This window comes from Dromiciops gliroides, chromosome 1, assembly GCF_019393635.1.
Source record: "Dromiciops gliroides isolate mDroGli1 chromosome 1, mDroGli1.pri, whole genome shotgun sequence".
Classification (NCBI taxonomy): Eukaryota; Metazoa; Chordata; class Mammalia; order Microbiotheria; family Microbiotheriidae; genus Dromiciops; species Dromiciops gliroides.
Window position 1 is genome coordinate 612,580,141 of NC_057861.1, and position 26,299 is coordinate 612,606,439.

The 26,299-nt window shown below is 34.6% G+C and overlaps 1 protein-coding gene across 5 annotated transcripts in view; it reads right to left on the reverse strand.

Moving 5' to 3' along the window:
• Positions 1-26,299, reverse strand: part of VPS13A (vacuolar protein sorting 13 homolog A) — a 244,393-nt gene that overhangs the window by 131,630 nt on the left and 86,464 nt on the right. For all 5 annotated transcript variants that reach the window (XR_006352770.1, XR_006352771.1, XM_043963495.1 and 2 more), the window contains exons 27-34: positions 25,154-25,233; positions 22,419-22,478; positions 22,037-22,193; positions 21,018-21,134; positions 20,833-20,936; positions 17,132-17,299; positions 15,031-15,332; positions 9,988-10,135 (exon numbers count right to left, since the gene is read on the reverse strand). Coding sequence is in view for 3 of the 5 variants with exons in the window: in XM_043963495.1 (XP_043819430.1) it covers positions 9,988-10,135; positions 15,031-15,332; positions 17,132-17,299; positions 20,833-20,936; positions 21,018-21,134; positions 22,037-22,193; positions 22,419-22,478; positions 25,154-25,233 (1,136 nt within the window). In the remaining 2 variants the exon portion in view is untranslated. The remainder of the gene's footprint in view (positions 1-9,987; positions 10,136-15,030; positions 15,333-17,131; positions 17,300-20,832; positions 20,937-21,017; positions 21,135-22,036; positions 22,194-22,418; positions 22,479-25,153; positions 25,234-26,299) is intronic.

Genomic DNA, 26,299 nt, shown 5'->3' on the forward strand with positions numbered 1-26,299 from the left:
CTAACATTACAAAGGACGGCTAACTGAATAATGGAGCAAGGGATTTACTGAAAAATCAAGGTGATATGACAAAAAAAGATATCAATAAAATTTTCAATGCAGAAAAAATTACTATCTCCTGCAATGATCTTTTATTTTCTTGAAATCAATTAAATTAAGGCACAGAGAAAGAGTACTGACTCTGGAATCAAAGGACCTAAGTGGAAATCCTACCTCTTAAATACACGAACCTTTGGAAAGTAATTTACCCTCCATGGGCCTCAGTTTTCTCATCTGCAAAATGACAGGAATAGACTAAACAACTTCTTAAATTTCTTCTGGCATGATCCCATGAAATTGCTGTTATAGATTAAATTACTTGGAAATTGTACCAAATGCTACAATTTTATTTATTTAAATGAAAAAATCCAAGATCCAGCAAAGTACAATGAAAAGATCATGGGACCTGAACCCAGAAGACACATTTAAAGTCTGACTCAACTACTTAACATTTTCTGCATTTTACTTTCCTTGTTTGTTTTTAAAAATGGAGATAAGACTATCCACCTAATATATCTTATTATATTGTCATGTGGATAAAAAGGAAATAAAATTCATGAAAGTGCTTTGTAAATCCTAAAGTGTAATTCTATAGCTATATGCAAGTATGTACAAATGTGAGGTGGTATTATCAAACTGGAATGCTCCATAAAACAATAGCCAAAATTACAGAAATAATAAAATAGATAATAATGTCATGTGATCACATGTCATCCAGTAATATAGGGAGGTACACCATTAAGATCTGATTTCCTTATCTATAAAATGGGTTAACAACATTTCTACTATTTACATCATAGGGTAAGGAAAGTACTTTGTAAATATTAAAGTGAAGTGTAAGCAAATATTATTGATCTACTCCCAAACTGTCTTCCTTATTGTGGTTTAGTTGTTGTTAGTTCCCTAAATTCTAAGAGATATCAGATAAAAAATTAAAGTTAAGGATGATATTTGGAAAACTAATAACAATAGACTATGAAAACATTGCCACTTCCAGCTCTCAAGTATTATGTCTACAGGGCAGCTAGGATAGAGCACTGGCCCTGAAGTTGGGAAGACCTGAGTTCAAATCTCACCTAAGGCACTTATTAGCTTTGTGACCCTGAGCCAAGTCAAGCCCCAATTACCTTAAACATCTGGGGCCATCTCCAGAGATGGCTCAAGAGGAGAATGAGGTTAGTCACTTTGCACAGCCCTCCCTCACTGAAATCCAATTCACTACAAGTCATGACATCACTCCAATGTCATAGTCCTTTTCAAGATAGATGGACAAACAACAACAACAACAACAACAACAGTTACATCTGTATTCTGGCCTCAACTTAAAATATTGGTGCTTGTTAGGATCGCAAGAACAAGGTAGGCAGTGAACAGTTCTTTCCCTGAGTTTAAAATCTAGAGAGAAAAGTCAAAGAAATTGAGAAGAAGAAACATGTAAGAGAGAACAAATATACAAAACTAATACAAGATAACTTGGAAGGAGGGGCACTAACAGGTGGGAGGATCAAGAACAGTTTAACACAGGTAATGTTTGAGGTGAGCCTTGAAGGAAACTACATAGTCTAAGAGGTAGAGTTATAGAAGGAGTACTTTCTGGGTAGAAAGGCATAAAGATAAGAGAAAGAATGACATGCTTTAAGGAACATGACTATTAATGAATGCACTCATTGTTGGCAGTGCTGCTCTAGACATTCTGGAAAGCAATCTGGAACTGTGCCCGCAAAGTTGCTATACGAGGCATACCCTTTGACTCAGCATTACCTTTACGAGGTATATAACCCAAAGATATTAAAGAATAAGGAAAAGGCTTCATGAGAACAGCTCTTTTTGTGGGGACAAAACTGGGGTGGTCATCAACTAGGAAATGGCTGGACATCAAAAAGACAATCAACTTTAAAAAACTTAAGAACTCTGTTCAATGCAATAAATGATCACAATTTCAGAGGCTTCCAGATGAAACATGTTAACCATCTTCTAATAGAAAGCTGACAGATTAAGGGTCCAGATTAAGACATATATTTTTTGGACAACACAGGAATTTTTATTGCTGAACTATGCATATTTGTTTTGTTTTTTCCTTTTTCTTTATTCTCTATTGACCATAATGATTCAGATGTTTAAAATAGCACTAAACCAGGAAACTGTCTTTATATATATATATATATATATATATATATACATATATATATATATATATGCGCTTACCAACCTTTCAATTTGTAAAAGAATTCTCAATGTGACAGCATTTTTAAAAACTGATTATATCAACAGGATTTTTAAAATTGTGAATGCAAGCTAAAGAAGGATCAAGTAAAAAATTACCCTCTTATCGGCCACGTAATTAAATTTCTTTGTTTGTTGAGTTTGTGTGATTTAAAGATGTAATGTTTCCACTACTGGAAACAGTTAAGGGTCCCTGTTTTGTGTGTGCATATCTTGAAACAATTTTCTTTTTTCTTCCTGTATTTTCTTATATGACCTGGTCAAGTCACTTAATCTCTTCAATCTAATTTCTTCACCTATCACAAGAGGATCAGATAAAATGATCTACAAGGTTCCTTCTAACAAAAAAAAATCCTATGACTCAGCCCTTAGGAATTAAGGCCTCTATCTTTTATACATTTTCAGTTACCCATGATCAAAAAAATTTAATCACCTAGTGCTCCAAACTTTTGGTCATAAGCTTTTTCCGTACTTAGCTAGGCTCCCTGCTGCCTCTAGGTAAAAATACAAATTCCTCTGATTTAACATTTCTAAAGCTTTTTGAAATCTGGTTACAAACCTATTTTTCCAGATATATTTCACACTACTCGCTCTCAAACATCCTATGTTCAAGTCAACTAACCTCCATGTTATATAGCACTGTATCTATATAGTATTATCTCATGCCTCTTCAATCTTTGCAGAGATTGACTCCCATGACTAGAATGATCTCTCTCCTCACCTCCACATTTTGTAATCTTTAAATGTCTTCAAGCATCTAACCTGCCACCTCCTATACAAAGTTTGTCTTCCTCACTTCCCCTCCCCACCCATAGAAACACCTCCTCTAGGAACAGCTAGGTGGTGCAGTAGATAGAGCACCAGCCTTGGAGTCCAGAAGACCTAACTTCAAATCTGCCCTCAGATACTTACTGGCTGTGTGACCATGGGCAAGTCATTTAACCCTGTTTCCCATAATTTGCTCATATATAAAATGAGCTGGAGAAGAAAATGGCAAACCACTCCAATATCTTTGCTAAGAAAACCTCAAATGGGGTCATGAAGAGTCAAACACAACTTAACAACAACAAAAATACATCAAGCTGTCTCCTTCTTGTCTCTGTATATTCACTGCCTAGATAAAGACATACACAGTAAGAAGTTAATAGATTATTAGATAATTACTGAATTAAATAGAGATTTAGAAATGGCTTCTCTCTATATGCAGAGGGCTCCCAAATCTAATCAAGATACTGAAATCAAAATCTTGAGATTTACTCTACTGATTTCTACCAGATATGGAATATTCCTCCTCTGAAGGGCTAGGAGCTTCCAGCTCACTTAACCTCTATTCTTCAGAAACAAAGCTTAGGAAATACCTTTTTCCTCCAAGTTCTGAGTTTTCTCATTCATATTCCCTTCTACTCCCTTCCCCATGGCCTAAGTCACCTATACCTGTCCTTTTTCTCTTGTTTCCTCTGGAACCTACATTCTATTGTTAAAATACCATTTTTTTTGTGTTCCTCTTACATTGCTTCCAGATTCTGATGATAATTATACCACGGTTCTCCTCTAAAGATATCACATCTCCAACAGCTGACTATGACTTCTTACATATAACCCATATCACAGAACTTCCCTATTCCTTCTGCCACTTCCAGAATTTAGTTCCATACATCTAACTCAACAACTCCTAATTTGAACTTCATGTCATTCAATTCCTGAGCCTTGTTGCTATTTTTCCACCTTATTCCTTGACTTTCTTAAACTGTGGACTTAAGATCCCCCCATATGGGGTCATGTAACTAAATGTGGGGGTCATGAAAAATTTGGCAACAGTAAAAGGTTATGTATACCAATTTTATATACCTATATACCCAAAATCACATAAAAAATTTTCAGATGAAAAGGGGTCACAAGTGGAAAAAGTTTAAGAAGTCCTGGACTAGAATATATGGCTCACATTCTTTTTCTTCTACACAATCCAATACATCATTTTTGGTGATAGTCACATTAATAATTCCTCTAATAATAATCAAACTCTTGTTCATCAACCAAACTCTCATTACTTTAATCTAGGCAATCCACAGGAATGATTACCTTAAAATCACCTGAAAGTGGCCCATTTCTAAGACTCATAACTCAGAAATTCTACTCTCTAATCACTATGTACTATCTTTATACCTTTCACCTAGCATCACTCATTCTGAACATTACGATCTTTTTCCTTCATTCTTTCCTTTTCTACCAATTTATCACCCATATTCTAGCTTCTCTTCCCTCTAACAAGAGAGATAAATTACTAGACTTGGAGTTAAGAAGAACAAGGTTCAAATCTCAAATCTGACATTAGGGGTATGAACAAAGATCCATCACTTAACCCAACTGAGTTTCACATTTCTCATATGTAAAACAGGATTAATAAGACCCATGGCAATTCCTTTACAAGGCTTCTGAGGGGGACAAGTTTTAAATACCTTATCAAATACTCTGCCAAAATCTAGATCAATCTAGGTATCTAGAGTACACCCTAGATGTCTTGTCTAGTCTAGTCTAGTCTAGTCTAGTCTAGTCTAGTAATCCTAGTCTAGTAATCCTACTAAGAAAAGAAATGATGGTTAATCTGGAAATAAATGTCCTTAAAAACTGTCTTTTTTGTGTGTTCAACATTCCATTTCTTAAATGTTAACAAATAATACCTTTAATAATGTTAGATGGCTTTGCAACTCATAGTATACAGCAAAAACATTAAGAATATTTCCTAAACATACTTTATATAGTAATATATGTGTAAATAAATACGCATGGTAGATTTTCAATCACATCATGAGAAATGCCATTGAGAAAAAAATTAAGTTATGTATGTATGCATATAGATAGAAATTCTTACATGTAAAAATGTCATATACGTGCATATACATATAATCAATAAAAGGTTCTGATGTCATTAAAAAATCATTAAGAAATATTGTGGGTTTATCTGGATTTATTTTATATCCAGCTACTTTGCTAAAGTTGTTAATTGTTTCAAGTAATTTTTGAATTGATTCTCTAGGATTCTTTAAGTATACCATCATATCATCTGCAAAGAGTGATAGTTTTGTTTCCTCCTTGCCTATTCTAATTCCTTTAATTCCTTTTTCTTCTCTGATTGCTAAAGCTAACATTTCTAGGACAATATTAAATAATAGAGGTGATAATGGACATCCCTGTTTCACCCCTGATCTTACTGGGAAGGCCTCTAATTTATCTCCATTGCATATAATGCTTGCTGATGGTTTTAGGTAGATACTGTTTATTATTTTAAGGAAAGCTCCACCTATTCATAAACTCTCTAGTGTTTTTATTAGGAAGGGGTGCTGTATTTTGTCAAAAGCTTTCTCTGCATCTATTGAGATAATCATATGATTTTGGTTAGTTTTCTTATTGATGTGGTTGATTATGTTAATAGTTTTCCTAATGTTGAACCAGCCCTGCATTCCTGGTATAAATCCCACCTGGTCATAGTGTATTATCCTGGTGATCACTTGCTTTAATCTCCTTGCTAATATCTTATTTAAGATTTTAGCATCAATATTCATTAGGGAAATTGGTCTATAATTTTCTTTCTCTGTTTTTGCTTTGCCTGGTTTTGGTATCACCACCATATTTGTATCATAAAATGAATTTGGTAGAACTCCCTTTTCACCTATTTTCCCAAATAATTTGTATAATATTAGAATTAATTGTTCTTTAAATGTTTGGTAAAATCCACCTGTAAACCAATCTGGCCCTGGGGATTTTTTTTCTTAGGGAGTTCATTAATGGCTTGTTCAATTTCTTTGTCTAATATGGGTTTATTTAAGGATTTTATTTCCTCTTCAGTTAACGTGGGCAGTTTGTATTTATGTAAATATTCATCCATTTCATTTAGATTGTCAAATTTATTGGCATACAGTTGGGCAAAATAATTCCTAATTATTGATTTAATTTCTACTTCTTTGGTGGTAACATCTCCCTTTTCATTTTTGATACTGGTATTTGGTTTTCTTCTTTCTTTTTTTAATTAAATTAACCAATATTTTATCTATTTTATTGGTTTTTTCATAAAACCAGCTCTTAGTTTTATTGATTAATTCTATAGTTTTTTTTGCTTTCAATCTAATTAATTTCTCCTTTAATTTTCAGGATCTCTAGTTTAGTATCTAATTGGGAATTTCTAATTTGTTCTTTTTCTAGTTTTTTAAGTTGCGTGCCCAATTCATTAATCTCCTCTTTCTCTTTTTTATTCATGTAAGCATTTAGAGCTATAAATTTTCCCCTAAGCACTGCTTTGGCTGCATCCCATAGATTCTGGTATGTTGTCTCATTATTGTCATTCTCTTGAATATAGTTATTGATTGTTTCTATGATTTGTTGTTTGACCCACTCATTCTTTAGAATGAAATTATTTAGTTTCCAATTGATTTTCATTCTACTTTTCCCTGGCTCTTTCTTACATGTAATTTTTATTGCATCATGATCTGAGAAGGATGCATTTACTATTTCTGCCTTTCTACATTTGACTATGATGTTTTTGTGCCCCAATACATGGTCAATTTTTGAAAATGTGCCATGTACTGCTGAGAAAAAGGTATATTCCTTTCTATCCCCATTCAATCTTCTCCAGACATCTTTCATGTCTAACTTTTCTAGTAATCTATTCACCTCTTTCACTTCTTTCTTATTTATTTTTCTGCTAGATTTATCTAATTCTGAGAGGGGGAGATTCAGATCCCCGACTAGTATAGTATTACTGTCTAATTCCTCTTGTAACTCATTTATAAACTTCTCCTCTAAGAATTTGGATGGTATACCACTTGGCCCATATATATTTAATATTGATATTACTTCATTATCTATAGTACCTTTTAGCAAGATGTAGTTTCCCTCCTTATCTCTTTTAATGAGATCTGTTTTTGCCTGTGCTTTGTGTGAGATAAGGATTACTACCCCTGCTTTTTTCACTTTAGCTGAAGCATAATATATTCTGCTCCAGTCTTTTACCTTTACTCTGTGTGTATCTCTTTGCTTCAAATGTGTTTCTTGTAAACAGAATATTGTAGGATTCTGGTTTTTAATCCACTCTGCAATTCACTTCTGTTTTATAGCAGAGTTCATCCCATTCACATTCAGTTATTATTACTGTCTATTGCCCTCCATTCTATTTACTCCCTTTGTACTTTTTCCCCCTTCTTTCACCCTATTCCTCCTCACCGATGTTTTGCTTCTTACCCCTGCCTCCCCCAATCTGCCCTCCCTTTTTATCACCCCCCTCTTTTCTTTATCCTTTTCTCCCTTGCTTTTGTCGTCCCTTCCATCAGTCCCCCCCTTTCCCTTCCCCTTTGGCTTCCCTAAAGAATGAGCTAAGTTTCTATATCCCAATGAACGTATATGTTATTCCCTCTTTGAATCAAATCTAATGAGAGTAGGGTTGAAACAATGTTCAGCATTTCTATACATGACCAACAAAGTCCAGCAGCAAGAGATAGAAAGAAAAATTGCATTTAAAGTAACAGTAGATAATATAAAATACTTGGGAGTCTACTTGCCAAGACAAACCCAGGAACTCTATGAACACAACTACCAAACACTCTTCACACAAATCAAATCAGATCTAAATAATTGGAAAGATATCAATTGCTCACGTTTAGGCAGAGCTAATATAGTAAAAATGACAATACTACCCAAATTAATTTACTTATTCAGTGCCATACTAATCAGACTACCTAGAAATTATTTTACAGAGCTAGAAAAAATAATAACAAAATTCATCTGGAAAAACAAAAAATCAAGAATATCCAGGGAAATAATGAAAAAAAATTCACAGGAAGGTGGGTTAGCGGTACCAAACCTGGAGCTTTACTATAAAGCAGCAGTCATCAAAACTATCTGGTACTGGCTAAGAAATAGAGTGGAGGATCAATGGAATAGGCTAGGCACAGGAAACACAGTAGTAAATGACACTAGTAATATGGTGTTTGATAAACCCAAAGACCCCAGCTTCTGGGATAGGAACTCAGTATTTGACAAAAACTGCTGGGAAAATTGGAAGATAGTATGGCAGAAATTAGGCATAGATCAACATCTTACACCTTATACTAAAATAAGGTCAAAATAGATACATGATTTAGACATAAGAGGTGATACCATAGGTAAATTAAATTAGGAGAGAAAGGAATAGTCTACTTTTCAGATCTTTGGAAAAGAAAAGAGTTTATGACCAAACAAGAGATAGAGAATATTATAAAATGCAAAATGGATGATTTTGATTACATTAAAAAGGTTTTGTACAAACAAAAGCAATGCATCCAAAATTAGAAGGGAGGCAGAAAGCTGGAAAACAATTTTTGTGGCCAGTACTTCTGATAAAGGCCTCATTTCTAAACTATATAGGGAACTAAATCAAATTTATAAGAATCCAAGTCATTCCCCAATTGAGAAATGGTCAAAGGATATGAACAGGCAGTTCTCTGATGAAGAAACCAAAGCTATCTATTCCCATATGAAAAAATGCTCTAAATCTCTAATGATTAGAGAGATGCAAATTAAAACAACTCTGAGGTACCACCTGACACCTATCAGATTAGCTAAAATTACAAAAAAGGAAAATAATAAATGTTGAAGAAGCTGTGGAAAAATTGGAACAATGCATTAGCATTGTTGGTGGAGCTGTGAACTGATCCAACCATTCTGGAGAGCAATTTGGAATTATGCCCAAAGGGTGATAAAGCTGTGCATACCCTTTGACCCACCAATACCACTTTTGGGTCTTTTGCCCAAAGAGATCATGGAAAGGGGAGAGGGTCCCACATGTACAAAAATATTTATAGCTGCTCTTTATGTGGTGGCAAGGAATTGGATGTTATGGGGATGCCCAGCAATTGGGGAATGGCTGGACAAGTTGTGGTATATGAATGTAATGGAATACTATTGTGCTCTAAGAAACGATGAAGTGGAGGAGTTCAGAGAAACCTGGAGGGTCTTGCGTGAGCTGATGATGTGAGATGAGCAGAACCAGAAGAACATTGTACACAGCATCATCAACATTGTGTGTTGATCTACTGTGATGGACTATATCCTTCTCACCAATGCAATGGTACAGAAGAGTTCCAGGAAACTCATGATAGAAGAGGATCTCCAAATCCAGGAAAAAAAAAAAAGAACTGTGGAGTATAGATGCTGAATGAACCATACTATTTCTTTTGTCTTTGGTGCTGTTGTTTTTCTATTTTGAGGTTTTTCATCATTGCTCTGATTTTTCTCTTACAACACAACTAATGCAGAAATATGTTTAATGTTATTATATATGTGTGTGTGTGTGTGTGTGTGTGTGTGTGTGTGTGTGTGTGTGTGTGTGTGTATAATAAACCTATATCAGATTACCTGCTGTCTAGGGGAGGGCGGAGGGAGAAAAATCTGAAATTGAAAAGCTTGTATAAACAAAAGTTGAGAACAATCTTTACATGTAATGGGGAAAAAAATACTTTATTACAAATAAAAAATAAAGAAAAAAAGAAATATTGTGGGGGCAGCTAGGTGGAGCAGTGGATAGAGCACTGGCTCTGGAGTCAGAAGGACCTGAGTTCAAATCCAGCCTCAGACACTTGACAAGTGACCCTGGGCAAGTCACTTAACCCCAATTGCCTCACCGAAAAAAAAAATATTATGTTTATTTATCCTTTTCTTAATAATATGCAAAGAGAGCAATAAGAAGAAAACATTTACCTCCATTGGTTTAAGCTGAGCATCAAGGTTCATAGCGGGAATATCTCGGTACCATTCCCAGGATAAGTTTCGTTGAACATTAACCTCAAGATTTATTGGTTGCATTATATCTAGTACTTCAGGAAATTGGCCTTCAACAAACTGAGACCTGTGATTAACAAAAGATTGTTCTGAGTTGCTTTATAAACAATGTAATAATTTTTTAAAAGTTAATAAAAGGATAAAGATCAATTTAAATGTCTATTTTCACATACACAGCAAATATATATAATTTTTGTATTTGTCGAAAAAAGAAAATATTATAGGATTTCCATTTTATAGTGAGATAAGTATATAAATACATAATGAATGTAAATATACATATAACTTATAAAGTACATAACTCAATGCACTGAATGTTTTAAAGTAGTTGGGAATGTTTAAAAGAGAGATTACACCCAACTATTTCTAATAATGGATACAAAGCATGGCTAAAAGTAGTAATTCGTTCATGAGCCTCATTTTGGAAATAGTTTTCAATCTTCTCAAGTGAACTTAGTAATTCAGGTAACAGATAACACAAATAATTGATTTCAATTTCACTTCTCTTGTTTAAATTGAGTCAGGTTGCGCAGCGGATATAGCACTGGGCCTGGAGTTAGGAAGAAAGAAGTTGAAAGCCAGCCTTAAACACTTACTAGCTATGTGACCCTGGGCAAGTTACTTTAACCCTGTTTACCACAGTTTCTTTATCCATAAAACAAGCTGGAAAAGGACAAGAAAACCCCATATGGGAAGGTGATGAAAAGTGAAGGATGCAATAATTGGAGAACAATTTATACTCTAACATCAACAATGTAAAAACAAACTATTTTGAAAAAACTCTGATGAACACAATAATAAATCATGATTTCCAGAGGACTGATGAAGAATAATGTTATCCAACTCCTAATGGAGAGGTGATAGATTAAATATGGAGAATGAGACACATATTTTTTAACATAGCCCATATAGAAATTTGTTTTTCAAGACCAGGCTTATTTGTTTAACAAATAAGAGTTTTGTCTTTTCTTTTTATTTTTTTTTCCTGTGGGGCAAGGGAGGTTCAAGGAGAAAAAATATATGGCTGATAAAAAAATAAAAATTAATTTTAAAAACCTAAGGTAAGAAAAAATATATGAAGAAGAGATAGTTGAATAAGTAAAATCCCACAAAAACATTGAGAAGGATGAGGATTGAAGGGGAAAAAATCAGATTTAAAAATTACAAAGCCCAAAAGAACCTTGAAGAGATCAGTTTCAACTGAGTGGTAAAAATAGAATCCAGGTCATAAGGGAATGAAAGTTAGTGGAATGTAAAGAAGTCTACGTTGTCTAACCATTTAGCTGTGAAAGGGAAGAGAGCTATGAGACTGTCTCACATAACCTATCTGAAATAGCTGGCCTTGCCTCCAACAGTTTATTTTAGGAAGAAGACCTAATCATGATCAAGACTGGACAACATAACCACTGGCAAGTACTGAGAGAAAATATAGAATAGTAAGGCTAACACCAAATTGTGAAGAATACTGAGTGCTGCTTTTAAGAGTTTGGATTTAAACAACTGTCATTTGGGAGACTTAGGCCCCTTCTAAAGTCCTATGTATTTTCCAGTTGCTGTTCATTTGGTATCTGACCCTTCATAGCCCCATCTGGGGCTTCTTGGCAAAGAGATTAAAGTGGCTCAACATTTCCTTCTCCAGCTCATTTCATAGATAAAGAATTCAGGGTTAAGTGACTTGCCAAGGGTCACACAGCTAGAATAAGTGTGTCTGAGGCCTGATTTGAACTCAGGAAGATGAGTCTTCTTGACTCCAGGGACAGCACTATATCAACTGCACGACCTAACTACTCCTCCAAGGCTCATTTAAAATGCTACCTTCTTTCTGAAGCCTTTCCAAAATTTCTCCAGTTGGATATGCTCCTTCTCTTCTGTTATGTTACTTTTTATTATGCCTTGCACACAGTAGACACAAAAACACTCCATTTGATGACAAAAAAAAAAGCTTTGCTATTAGATGCTCTATAAAAGCTTATATAATCATAATTTTTATATGTTAATGTCTCTTTACTAGCTATTAGAAAACTTTATTTACTTAGATACATCATGGTAATCCTATATATTTAAGATAATAGCTAATTATCTAAATATTAATATGCTACTACTTCAATAAGCATACATTATACTTTCAAAAGTTCTATTCCCCAAATTAGTACCCCTACAAAACAAAACCTAAATCTCTTTTCTTCCTCTACAACTATTAACTGTTTCTGACATCGAAGAATAGAAGATATGCCTAGAAAAGCATGGAAGTTAACACAGACATTTAGACCAGAGAATGCAACAGATGCAGGACTGAAAATTTAATTGAATGAGAATAGGGGCAGCAATAAAGGAGAAAAGAGCAACAAAAAAGTGCAGTCTAAGAAGAATCTAGGCAAAAGTGTACTCTGATAATAGTAACAAAATATAGGGTTGACATTCTAAGTAGAAGTGGAGCCAAGGTAAAACAGTAGTGGAAACCACCCGAATGTGAAAACAGACATAGGAAATGCTAGACCACAGAGATATTTACATATTCAAATCATTCCTAATTCCCAGCAAATCACAGAATCTAAGAGAACTCATCTTCCTCCCTAAACCGTTCCCTACTCCTCCCTTTCCCATTACTGTCCAGGTGTACACCATCCTCCCAGCCCCCCAGGCTCACAACCTAAGAGTCATTCTGGATTCCTCACTCTCTTTCCTCCCCCATATCCAATATGTAGTTATGACCTGTCAATTTCACCTTTGCAATATCTCTCGAATACACCCTCTCCTCTGATACTTCCATCACTTTAAGGCAGGACCTCATCACCTCATGCCTAGATTATTGCTATAGCCTCCTGGTAGGTCAGCCTGCCTCAAGTCTCTCTCCACTCTAACCCAACATGTCTCCTCTACTCAACAAACTCCAGTAGCTCCCTATTGACTCCAGGAGCAAATACAAAATATTATGCTGGGCAATCAAAATTCTTCACAACCTAGCCCCCTCCTACCTTTCCAGTCTTCTTACACCTTACATCCCAATACCTGTTCATCCAGTGACACTAGTGTCCTGGCTGTTCCACAAACAAGATACTCCATCTCCTCACTCTAGGCATTATCTCTGGCTGTCCCCCATGCCTGGAACACTTTCCGTCTTCTGCTCTGACTCATCTCTCTGGCTTCCTTTATAGTCTCAATTAAAATACCACCTTTTATAGGAAGTCTTCCCTAACCCCTCTTAATTTCCCTGCTTTTCTTCTTTGAATTATTCTCTATTTAGCTTGTATAGAGCTTGCTTTCTATGTATTTGTTTGAATGTTGTTTTCCCCATTTGATTGTAAGCTCCCTGAGAGCAGGGACTACTTTTCACCTTTTTGGTATCCTCAACACTCAGTGCAAATCCTGGCATATAACAGGTATTTAATATATATTTATTGAATGAATGAATAAGAGTTGGAAGGAAACTCAGAGGCCATCTATTTCAACCAGTACATGGCCAAGAATTTCTTGAATACCAGCTACAACTCTCAGTCATCCAGAATTTCCTTGAAGATATCAAGTGAGGGGGAGCCAACTACTTTTTGAAGCAGGCTATTTCATTTTTCAACTATTAGCATTATGAGTCAGTTTTTTTTTATATCAAATCTATATCTGCCTCCCTGTAATTTCTAACAAATGATAATAATTCTTGCTCTCTGGGGCAAAAAAAAGAACAAATCCAATTCAATTCTGACTCTCTGTATTTCTCAACCTCTCTTCCTGTAAGCCTTCCCACCCTGGAGATACCTCCTCCCTGAAGCCTGCTCTAAAAATAGGTGTGTCCCTAGATCAAACCATTTCATGAAGGCCTCCAGCTTTGTCCACTTCAGTACTAGCTTGATTCACCCTCTGGATTTCTCAACTACTCACCAGCAGAACTGCTCCCTTCCTCCACTTTTCTTCCTATCCCTTTATAACTCCTTTTTATTCATCATCTTCCCCCATAAACTACGTGCTTAATAAACACTTTATTTAATTGCCCTTCGAATATTCAAAAAATGGTATCATGTGCACTCCAAGACTATTTTCCTCTTAGCAAAACATCCCCATTTCCATGATCCTCATCTGGCATTTTTTTGGATAAACTGGTCGCCCTCTTGCGAACATAATACAGTGTGTCTAGTCTTTCCTAATGGTTCCAGAACTAAACAAAATACTCTACATGTGGGGTGATCAGGGAAGAATATATGTTTTAAGATTCTATGGAATGACTTTACTTAGGACACGTTATATATATGTAAATCCTCTCATGTACAACTACTAAAATTTTGAGGATATGAGAGACTGCATAAGAGGACAGATGACAGTTTAAAATTCATCTATCAAGAAAATATACTCCCTAAACATGTAACTGCGTTATATCCCAAGGCAATTAACCTAATGCACAAGTAAACAAAAGCACATCTCAAATATTCAAAAAGGTCATCAAAAGGAATGTAGCACAATCCAATGTTAAAACTGTGAAACTTCAGGCTATTAGCCTAAAATTGCACTAAGACTTTTGGTATACCCTGGCCTCTCTCCTAAATTGTAAACTCAAAAGTTACAAATGGACTTACTAGCTGCATGACCCTGGGAAAGTCACTTAACCCTCATTCACACACACACACACACACACAAAGCTACAAATGGAAAAAGCAGAAATAAGCCTCAAGCTTTTAAATTTTTAAGAAGGAACAATTATTAGATTTGATTCCACTTAAAACACATTTCCATATTCATAACTGTAAATATACAGTTCATTTAATGAAAATGCCAGAACAATGAAAACAGCAGGACACTAAACAGTATTATAGCAATAAGTTGTCTTTCCCAGGAGTACTTGAGGAAAAAGCAAACAAACAAACCCTAAACTTTACTGTAGGTTAAAAGAAAAAAACAGTTCCCAAGTTGTGTAAAGACCTGAGGTTATTTATCCTACATAATCAAACCAGAATACACACCGACAAACTTTTATACCTGTAGAGCTTCATCTCACTCAGCTTTACTGTTATATCATCAATTACAGGGGGAGGGTTATACTGGCTCTTTGACACCATGTAGAATTTGTTCTTCATTGTAATTAGCCCAAAATCAGCAACCAAGACATTTTCAGATGCTGATGACTGTGGGATTACTACAACAGGTGCTTTGATGTGAATATCCAATGCCATTCGGGAACTCCTTTTTGCCAGTTCTTTTACACCACCAGCTATACCTGTTGCTTGAACTGTTGCTTCAGTCAAAGCTTCTTTTGCTCTCTGAAAGTTGTTTATAAAAGCCTGGAAGAATTACAGAATTACATTCTTCATGTTAATTTTAGATGCCTGGAGTTACTAAATCAAAGACTATCATAATTACTAAATATTTATCGGTGTTTATAATTTTTTTGGTGATATCATATAGGTTTGTTTATAAGTCTTCAATATACCACCCACGCCCAATGTTTTCCTGCACTTGGACAATGAATTTTTTTTTAAATGGTGGGATTTAAAAAATCTAGTTACTGGGCCTAATTAACATTTAGATGCTAAGAATATAAACAAATTAAAATTTGAAAACAAGCAAAATAAGAACAATAAGAAGCCATTGCAGATGTCAATAACTCTATTCATTGAATCTCATGTTATATGGGTGGTTGTGAAAAAAAGTATTTTGTAACTGTTAAAGCATGACAAAAGTAGTGGTGGTGGTGGTGGTGGTGGTAGTAGTAGTAGTAATTGGGGTCTAATGAATATTTTTGTACTTCAATTTAGTATTAATTCAATGCTTAGAACTGTGGTTCCCAAACTCTGTACTGCAAGACCCACAGGGTGTGGTAGCAAATTCAAAGAGATGCCAAAGGACATTTTAAATATTTTCAAGAGAAAAGAGAAACACTGATAGCTGACATGGCAGGCACCACAAACTACTAGCTGAAATTAATTCACAGTTTCAACATTAGATCATGCTATGTTCCTTTTGATGAGATTCTTGAATATTTGAGGGTTTTATGTTCACATACTTTCAGCTACACCAGTAAATTCTGAAACTCTCATTTGTAATGTTATGTTTATGAAGCTGGGTTTTGGTGGTTGCTGTGGAAAAAAATCAAGTGCTACATGAAAACAGGAAATGAGGGTGGCAGTGCCTAATCATAATTAAAAGTCTAAAAAGCAATGCAAAGCCCAGCAAGGATATTATGAGGGTTGTTGTTGGGGGTGGGGGGTAATGTTTTATAACCCTTAAAACATATTAATATAAGTTTATAAGTTGGTGGTGGTGGTAGTGGTAGTGGTAGTAGGTGGTGTTGGAGAAGGAGGTAGTGGAGGAGGTATAATGATGACTACATTTAGTAATACTACTACTTTTATAGGAAAGCACCAATGGGGCAGCTAGGTGGCGCAGTGGATAGAGCAATGGCCCTGGAGTCAGGAGGACCTGAGTTCAAATTTAGCCTCAGACACTTGACACTTACTAGCTTTGGGCAAGTCACTTAACCTCAATTGCCTCACTTAAAAAAAAAAAACAAAACAAGAAAAAGAAAAGTACCTACAGTCCAATTCTAAGTATCTATTTATGCTCATTTTAGACATAATTCTAATTAATTTCCTTTTCTGATTCCCCAGCCCACATTTTAAAGCAAGAAATTAGGCAAGGAGTGAAAGGGGATGGGAAAAGAGGGACTATTGGCATCTGATAATACAAAAAATAATATCTCATGACAAAGGAGAAACATACAAAAAGCAGATGCAAGAACTCAAAAAGCAAAGCAGTTTAGAGATACTTAGCAAAGGGGCAAACATTTCAACAGACTTTAATAGGCCCTGATATAGCAGAAATCAAAAAGTTCGCATTGGCTGATGAACCATAGACACCAAGGTATAGATCACTTATGTTCAGACATTATTTAAGCTGAAAAGGGTCCTGAATAATAAAGTTTTGAAAGACTCATCAAAATGGTTAAAGAAGTATGGTTAAATTTTCTGGAAAAGTCACTTATATTATGCATTACTCCCCAGTTATCCTAAATAAATGAGGCCTTCTTGAATGCAGCATTATTTTAAATAATTTTTTTAAAAAATAGTTGTTACATACTTACCATTACAGAATATAGAAATTTCATTATTACAACAACTTCAATGCAGCCAACAGTTAAAGTAACCTCACTATCAACTACATTCATATTTATATATTCAGCACCAGCAGTAGCACCCAGATAAGAAACCATTTTGAAACTGAAGACTTCTTTTCCAGTTATATAAAGAACCTTAAAGAAGAAATATAATTAAATTAAAACAAACCAACATAACTTCCATTTTCAAAAATGCTCTGCCCATAGGATACTCCAATAACAAAATATATAAATTATTACTTTTCAAACTATGTGAAAAGGCAAAAATATACTCATGATACTTTCATATGGTCTTGAGGGAACTGGCCTAGCATTATAATCTAAATCTTTCTGATTTGAAGTGTATGTTATAAAGTACAAATTCACCATTTTTATGTCCTCTTTTAATTCTTTCAATCTGACTTTTAAAAAAATCAACTCAAAATACCTTATGTGGGGATATGTTTATTCAAATAGAAGGTATGCTCCTTGTGTAGAGTCACTGTTCTGATTTTGTTTTTATATCAGTGCCTTGCACACAGTAAATACTTAGGTTTATTGAAATTTAATCTATTCTACCTTTATTAAGAGCAAATTCTGGGGCAGCTAGGTGGCGCAGTGGATAAAGCACCGACCCTGGATTCAGGAGTTCCTGAGTTCAAATCCGGCCTCAGACACTTGACACTTGGGTGAGTCACAACCCCCATTGCCCCACAAAAAAAAATAAATAAATAATAAATTTAAAAATTAAAAAAATTAAAAAAAAAAAGAGCAAATTCTAAACTACCATTTTGTCTTTCCTATTTCATAGCCAGCATTTGCTACTAATTTTAATCTTCACCTAAACCAAAGGGAACTTAAAAGTAACTCCACTAACAAAGAACTGAGGATGCTTTGATGTTCAAACGTGAAAATATGTGTGAATATATTCACCTCTAAAATAGAAGGTATAGAGAGCTGTCAAGTTGGTAGTATTCATTAATTTGTCAAATACTCCTAGAAGAAGCTCACTTCTTCCAGAAAAACCATCTTGATTTGTGGAAAGAGAAGTGTATGGTACAGTATTAAATGTCTGAAACTTTTGTACAACATGCCTTCACTTAACCCAGGCTTTTCTACATAATAATACATGGTCAACAATTTGGAATTATGCCCAAAGGACAATAAAAGTGTGCATACCCTTTCACCCACCAACAACGCTACTAGGTTTGTATTCCAAAGAGACCCCCCCTGCCCCCCCCAAAAAGGGAAAAAGATCTAGATGTACAGAAATATTTACAGAAGCTCTTTTTGTGGTGGCAAAGATTGGAGATCGAGAGGATGCCCATCAATTGTGGAATGGCTGAACAAGCTTTTGATATATGATTAAGATGGAATACTATTGTGCTATAAGAAATGACAAGCAGGATGCTTTCAGGAAAACCTGGGGTCAGCTAGGTGGCGCAGTAGATAAAGCACTGGCTCTGGATTCAGGAGGACCTGAGTTCAAATCCAGCTTCAAACACCTGACCCATGCTAGCTGTATGACCTGGACAAGTCACTTAACCCTCATTGCTTGGGGGGGTGGGGGGGTGTAAGAGATGATCTAGGAAAACCCGGAAAGACGTATATGAACCAATATAAAGTGAAGTGACCAGAACCAGCAGAACATATATACAATAACATAACTACTGTGTTATGATCAACTATGAATGGCTTAGCTATTCTTAGCAATACAAAGATCTAAAACAATTCCAAAGGATTTATGATAAAAAATGCTATCCACCTCCAGAGAAAGAACTGATGGGGTTTGAATGCAGAGTAAAGCATACTATTTTTTACCTTATTTCTTTTATGTTTTTTTTTAAATCTGTGTTTTCTTTTACAACATAATTAATAGGGGCAGCTAGGTGGAGCAGTGGCTAAAGCACCAGCCCTGGATTCAGGAGTACCTGAGTTCAAATCCGGCCTCAGACACTTGACACTTACTAGCTGTGTGACCCTGGGCAAGTCACTTAATCCCCATTGCTGCGCAAAAAACCCCAAAACAAAACAAAACTTAATTAATATGGAAATGTGTTTTGTATGACTAAACATGTATAATCTGTATCAAATTGTTTGACCCATCAGGGAGAGGGTTTAGGAAAAGGAGGAAAAAAGGAAGGGAGAGAATCTGGAACCTAAAATTTAAAAAAAAAAAATGAATGCTAAAAATTGTTTTTAGATGTAACTTACATGTAAAAATCAAAAAATAAGAAAAGCATTGGTAACCAGTTATTTAATTTTGGCCCCACAAAAGAAAAAAAATACTACTCCTTCCTGTCCTCTGAGTTTGTAAAACATTGTAAATGCTCAGTTAATGTGTTGGTTAGTTTTACCAAAGTGGTTTCTTTTCCTATTTCTTTTTTACTGTTTGTTATAAAAGATGATTTGCTGAGAAGGGATGAGAAATGAAGTACATATTTGGAAATAAAGGAAATATTTTTAAAAATCAATAATGTCGGGGCAGCTAGGTGGCGCAGTGTATAGAGCACTGGCCCTGGAGTCAGGAGGACCTGAGTTCAAATGTGGCCTCAGACACTTAACACTTACTAGCTGTGTGACCCTGGGCAAGTTACTTAACCCCAATTGCCTCACCAAAAAAAAAAAATCAATAATGTCAAAATTATATAATTAGACAATCCAAGTCACATCAAAAGTAACATTTAAGAGAGACTGATGACAACGTTGTCTTCCTGGGCACTAAACCTCATGGTCCTTTTTATAGTACTATGAGAAGAAAGCTGCTGACACCAGCTCAGCATGTAAAACCAATAAATATTTCAGATGGGTCTAGATTGAAATCAAGAAGACTACAGGTACTTTCCATAGATCCATTCTGCTCTAAAACTAGTTCTTGGGGTTATAAAACCATAGCATGACTGGGATGGTTACTCTTCTCACACTACATTCAGGATTTCAATTTACTCTAAAGGATGCTAAAATTTAACCCAATGCCACCACAGACTAGTTATCACAGTGGTAAGGAGAAGAAGGGAGATTCCCAAATTGCTTTGAACATCATCAGCAGGTGTTCACAAAATCTGGAGTGGGTTCAAGGTCACAATAACTTCCCCAAGGCTGAGAAAGCCAGAATAAGATCACTAAGTCTGACTTGTTTACTATCCATGAGTGGTTATGTGAGGTCTTAAATATACCAAGGAGACTTAGAAGCATAAAATAAGTGTGTCTACTACTGATCTGTAGGTACCCAAAACTACAACTAATTTTCTACATGGGCAAAGAATGTAGCACCTCCAGTTAAAATTGGATGACTGGTTTTGAGGGACCTATATTTCCACAGTCACATACTTTAAAAAAAACTATAACTATAGGGGCAGCTAGGTGGCACAGTGGATAGAGCACCGGCCCTGGAGTCAGGAGGACCTGAGTTCAAATTTGGCCTCAGATACTAAACACTTACTAGCTGTGTGACCCTGGGCAAGTCACTTAACCCCAATTGACTCACCAAAAAAACAAACAAAAAAAACCTATTACTGTCAATCAATAAAGATTTTTAAAGTGCCTACTATGTAAGAGTACTTTGAAAAGCTCTGGAAATACATAAAGAAGCAAAAAACAGTCCCTGCATTCAAGGAGTCAAAATAATAAAAGATAAATCAATTTTAACTTTGCTGTTTGGTTTGCTGTTAATGGACAAACATTCTTACCTTTTTATATAATGCCATTTCATCAGAATCTAAAATAATAATATTTTTCAGGTTTACATTTACTTCAGTTATAGTGTGTCTCATTACCACCTGGGAATCAAATCCTAAAGGGGAAAAAAGTATTAATTAATATCTATGTGTCAAAATTTAAATTTCTGAATTTAGTTTTAGTTAAAATTTGTTACCTTCAATTGTAATTTCAGCAATTCTATATCTCTGGTCTTCAATATAGATACATAAGCAAGACAATTCAGCAATGACCTTTAGGGTAATGACATCTTCAGTTCTAGATATCTTGGAAGCTGTAGACATAATATAATACAATTATCAAAAACAATGAACTATTTTTAAAAATTAGCCAAGTCAGCAGGATAGCAAAACATCAGATCAAGAAATAACAGAATATTACTCAACTAGCAGAGCAGAATGATCCAATGTATGGAGTCCTGACTTAGCATCAAAAAGACCTGAGTTCATACTTCACCTCTTATGTGAATATGGGCATACTACCTATGATTTCAGACCCTAAGGCAGCTCTCTAAGCCCATAAATTATAGTTTGAATGTGACCTTGATTATAAAGGAAGTCCCATACTAGGAATTCTCAGACTAAGGAAAATAGCATTTCTTCCTTTTAGATATTTTTCTCTAATCTTAAATTCTAGAAGCCTCTTCATTAAAAATACAATAAAACCCCATGCTAACAAAGTAAAAATCATAAAAGATGTGAATTAGTCACTGCTAGATAATTGCTAAAACTAAAACATGATAATCTTTAAGTTGTCTACTAATCATATTTAAATACATCTTTAATCATTTTTCTAGCCTATAGAAGTAATCAATTATATGTGCTAATTTTCATATCTCTAAAGGTGGGATGCTATGGTATATATATATATATATATATATATATATATATATATATATATATGGTACAAAGAATGTGAATAACAAAAATTTCCAACATTGATAAAATCACAGATCTGGAATAACAGTAGCAATAGTAACAGTAATAATAATAGTAATAGTAATAATAATAACAACAAATTAATTCTGATCAACCTAGAATTGATCCTAACACATTTTAAACTAGGTTGAACAATTAACAATAATACATATTAATATTATGGAATTTGAGTAAGTAAACCATTGTAATATTTTATTCTATTTAATATAAAATGTGAAATGAAATTTTAAAAACTTACATAATTTCTTAACTATTTCTCCTCTGTCTTCAGTTTCCACGATTTGACTTTCTGAGGGTGATTTTACCTCTCTTCCAGGAAGGAGATTATTTATAAAATTCCTAATACTCAAAAGTGCCTCAGTATGCAAATGAATATCCAAAGAGGAAAAATTTACCTATGAATCAAAGTTAATTGAATTATCTGAACAACAATAAATATTCATTGAGTATCTACCCTATTAAAAACCCAAGGTGGGGGAAGAATTTTTTAAAGTATAAGATAAAGGTCTTACACAGTTTACAATCTAACAGGAAACAATAATTTACAAAAACAACTGGTTGGAAACATAGATAAAATATTTAGGGGTTTTTATTTTCTTGTGGTTATAATGTACCTATACCTTTAACAGTTGTAGAACATTCTTATAGGTAGTTTTAAGGTTTGGTCCATGTTTATCAGCCTATACAAAGAAAAAAAGGAGGCATATGAATATATAACCAATTTATAATACTAACATAAATGTTTAAATTTTTCCATTTGTATTTGTATTTATCTATGAAGACAGATACTACAGAGAAAACAAAAGTGAAAAATATGAAAAAACTTTCAAAATGTAATTATTTCTAAATCTTTATATGAATGTTCAACTGTAAAGTTTGACAATAAAAAATCATCCCCAAAGCACCTAAATACTATCTAATTTCTATAGACTTACAATTCACTGCTGACTATAATCAAAAATACTTTTCAAATTTTTTGTTTGTTTGTTTTGTTGTGGGGGGTGTTTGGGTGGGGCAATGAGGGTTAAGTGACTTGCCCAAGGTCCCACAGCTAGTAAGTGTCAAGTGTCTAAGGCCACATTTGAACGCAGGTCCTCCTGAATCCAAGGCCGGTGCTTTATCCACTGTACCATCCAGCTACCCCGCTTCAAATGCTTTTTTTTTTGGGGGGGGGGGGGGCGGTGGGTGAGGAAATTGGGGTTAAGTGACTTGCCTAGGGTCACACAACTAGTAATTGTAAAGTGTTTGCTGAGGCTGGATTTGAACTCAGGTCCTCCTGAATCCAGGGCTAGTGTTCTCTCCACTGTGCCACCTAGCTGCCCCCCAATGAAATGTATTTTAAAAGAAAATTATTTTCCCATTTTAAGTTAATGCTGGTTGATGCTATGAAATAAATTGTACAAATGTTTTTAGCCAAAAAAGAAAATTAGTCTTGTCTAAAAAAGGTAGCTTTTAAATTTAATTTTTAAAAGTTTTCCCAATCACCTTTGATTTTGCTCTGTTTTATGAAAAATACTAGGAAGCACTTCCATCATTCAGTATAAGTATATATTTATTTATCTATCCTTTGTAAAAGGCAAGTTAATAAAAATGGATTAGTAAATACTTCAAATAATTATAATTTGACTTTAAAACTTGTCTCTGTTATCAATATTCACTATTCATTAGTTGGGTATATATTAGCATATTTTTTAGCTCATATCTGAAAATTATCATGGAACAAAGATAAATTCTCAAAAATAAACATCAAAAGTCCTCTTTAAAATATCACATGGTAAAATGTACTTACCATTAAAACAAAGCAAAACCCTTTGTTTATATAATTATAATATTTACTCTTCTACTTATCCTAGACTCAGTAATTTTATGCTGTTAATATAGAAGTACTACTATATGAATAACTACTCTACAAAATTACAAATGGGGAGAGAGGGTCAAATTCTCATTGAGTTGTTTCAAACTTCTTGATTTTATAATGTCCCAACATTCATTACTAGGCATCGTTCCCTTCTCCCTCTACACTCTAGGTAACTACATCAACTCCTTTGGGTTTAACAAGCATTTACATGTAGATAATTCACACATCTATGCAAATATATGTGTGTACGTTTATATACACACACATGTGTATACACACACACAGCACCGGTCTCTTCCCTTGAACTCCAATCCTGTAGCACCAACTGCCTAATGGAAAATTCCAAGTAGTGCCCCAGAGATGTGTCAAATTTAACATGTATCAAACTAAACTAATTATCTTTGACACCAAACTGTCCCCACTTCTACACTTCATTATTTCTGTCAAACCCTTCTTGTCTCACAGGTTCATAACTTTGGCATTATCCTCACCGCCTCACTCTTCCTTACCCCACATATTCAATCAGTTGCCATACTTGACATTTCTACCTCTGCATTTTTCTTGCCTTTTCTTCACACACACACACACACACACACACACACACACACACAGCTACAACTTAATTTGAAAGCCCTCATCAACTGTCAACTATATTACTGTCAAAACCCCCAAATGGTCTCTGTCTCAAGTCTCTCAGCTAAAATAATCCATCCTAAACATTAATGCCAAAGTACTCTTCCTTACAGGTCTGACCATGCCATTCTCCTACTCAAAAAGCTTCAATGGTTTCTTATTGTTTCTAAAATCAAACATAAATTCTTCCATTTAGCTTTTAAAGACATTCACAATATGGCTCCAATCTACTTTTTAAATTTTCCAATAGATATTACTGTCTGTCCTTCATTCTTCAATCCTGACAAATTGGCCTTCTCTCTATTCTTCATACATGACACTCATCTCCCATACCTGGGCTTTTGCACTGGATTTCCCATACTCCTGAAAATGCATGTTCCCTTTACCTCAGCCTTATAGAGTTCCTCTCTTACTTTAAGATGCAGCTCAAGAACCATCTTCAGCATGAATCCTATGTTAATTCCTCCCCACTCCCCAAATGCTAGTGATCTCCATTCCAAACTACCTTGTATTTAACAACTTTGAATATATTTGTAATTATTCACTTTATGCTGTATTTGTATTAATACATGTACTTCTTGAATTCCCCATTAGAAAGTACACTCCTTGCAATTTCATTCTTTGCAAACTGGATCTTTAGTGCTTTAACACTGTCTGGCATGCAGTAAATACTTAATAAATGTTTGTTTGTTGAGATATTGATGGGTAAAAAAGTAAAACCTATAGCAAATAATTGTGAATAAAATTAAAAATAAAGAAAATTTATCATTTCAGGAATAATATGATCAGATTTTTAAAGTGATTTACACAAAACTTTCGATTATGCATTCATTACATAAGCTGAATATATCAATAATCACTTACATTAACATATTCCAGTGTTAGCAGATCTTCTACTGTATTATCAAGTGTTGTGATAATGTATACTGGTTTACCCTTTTCATCTAAAAACAAATTTCAAAAAGCTACTTTATATAGGAAAACAACTAAAATTAAGATTTAAGATAATAAGAGTACCTATACAGCTTAAACATATCACAATATGGGACTAAAGATCACTAACCTTGGATGACAGAGTTCTATTTTCTGGGAATACTAGAAATTAAGGAATATTTATCTGCTTCAGGCTCTGGAACTTGCCCTGTGAGTTCCTCCCATTTAACTTTTCTCCTATCTCCAGGTTGCCAAGATTCAGGAGATTCAGAATAAATTTTTTATGATCTCTTTTCTTGATTTTTCTGATACCACCCTTAGCCTAGGAGCTACCCCATAGCCTCTTGCTGGGGTCTCTAGCTCAGCTTCAGCACTTTCACATAGATGGAGAAAACAAGAAGCATTGATAAAATACCCTTTAGGTATATAAGTATTATGGGGAGAAGGGGTTGAGGAAAGAAAACTAGGTGATTAAGGCAGAGAAACCTTCATTTCTATAGTGTTAAAGAGATATGGCATAGAGTTACAGGAAGCTCTAGCTGTTGGAGAATAATAGAATGAACATATTTATATATGACAAGCGTTAAATTATGAGAAAACAAGAAAAAACTATTAACTCAGCACTACTTACTGATACTGGAAAATTAAAGAGAAAATTTGAAAGAAAAAAAAACCCTACGACTATGAAACTAGTAAGTTATATCCATGAATTGACTAATTACCAATTATGCCAAATAATTCCACAGGTCAATGATCTCATGCTCTTGTGCACAGATACATACCATTAAATACTTCTTACTTTAATACTTCAAATAACTATAATTACTAGAGCACCAAAAAAAATCATCATCCCTGTGATCAATCAAGTGATGAGTCTCTCCTGATGTAGGCAGCTTAGTCTCTCAGACAACATCATCCTCAGGCCCATCTTCAAAGCCTTTTCCTAGTTTGGTAGGACCTGTCAGAGGTTGTACTCTTTTGGTATAGCTTTAGAGAATTCAGGGTTAATTTTGTCACATTAAAGATACCATTATGATACTAGCACTGTGTCTTGACAAGTAATAAGTTTAATAAATA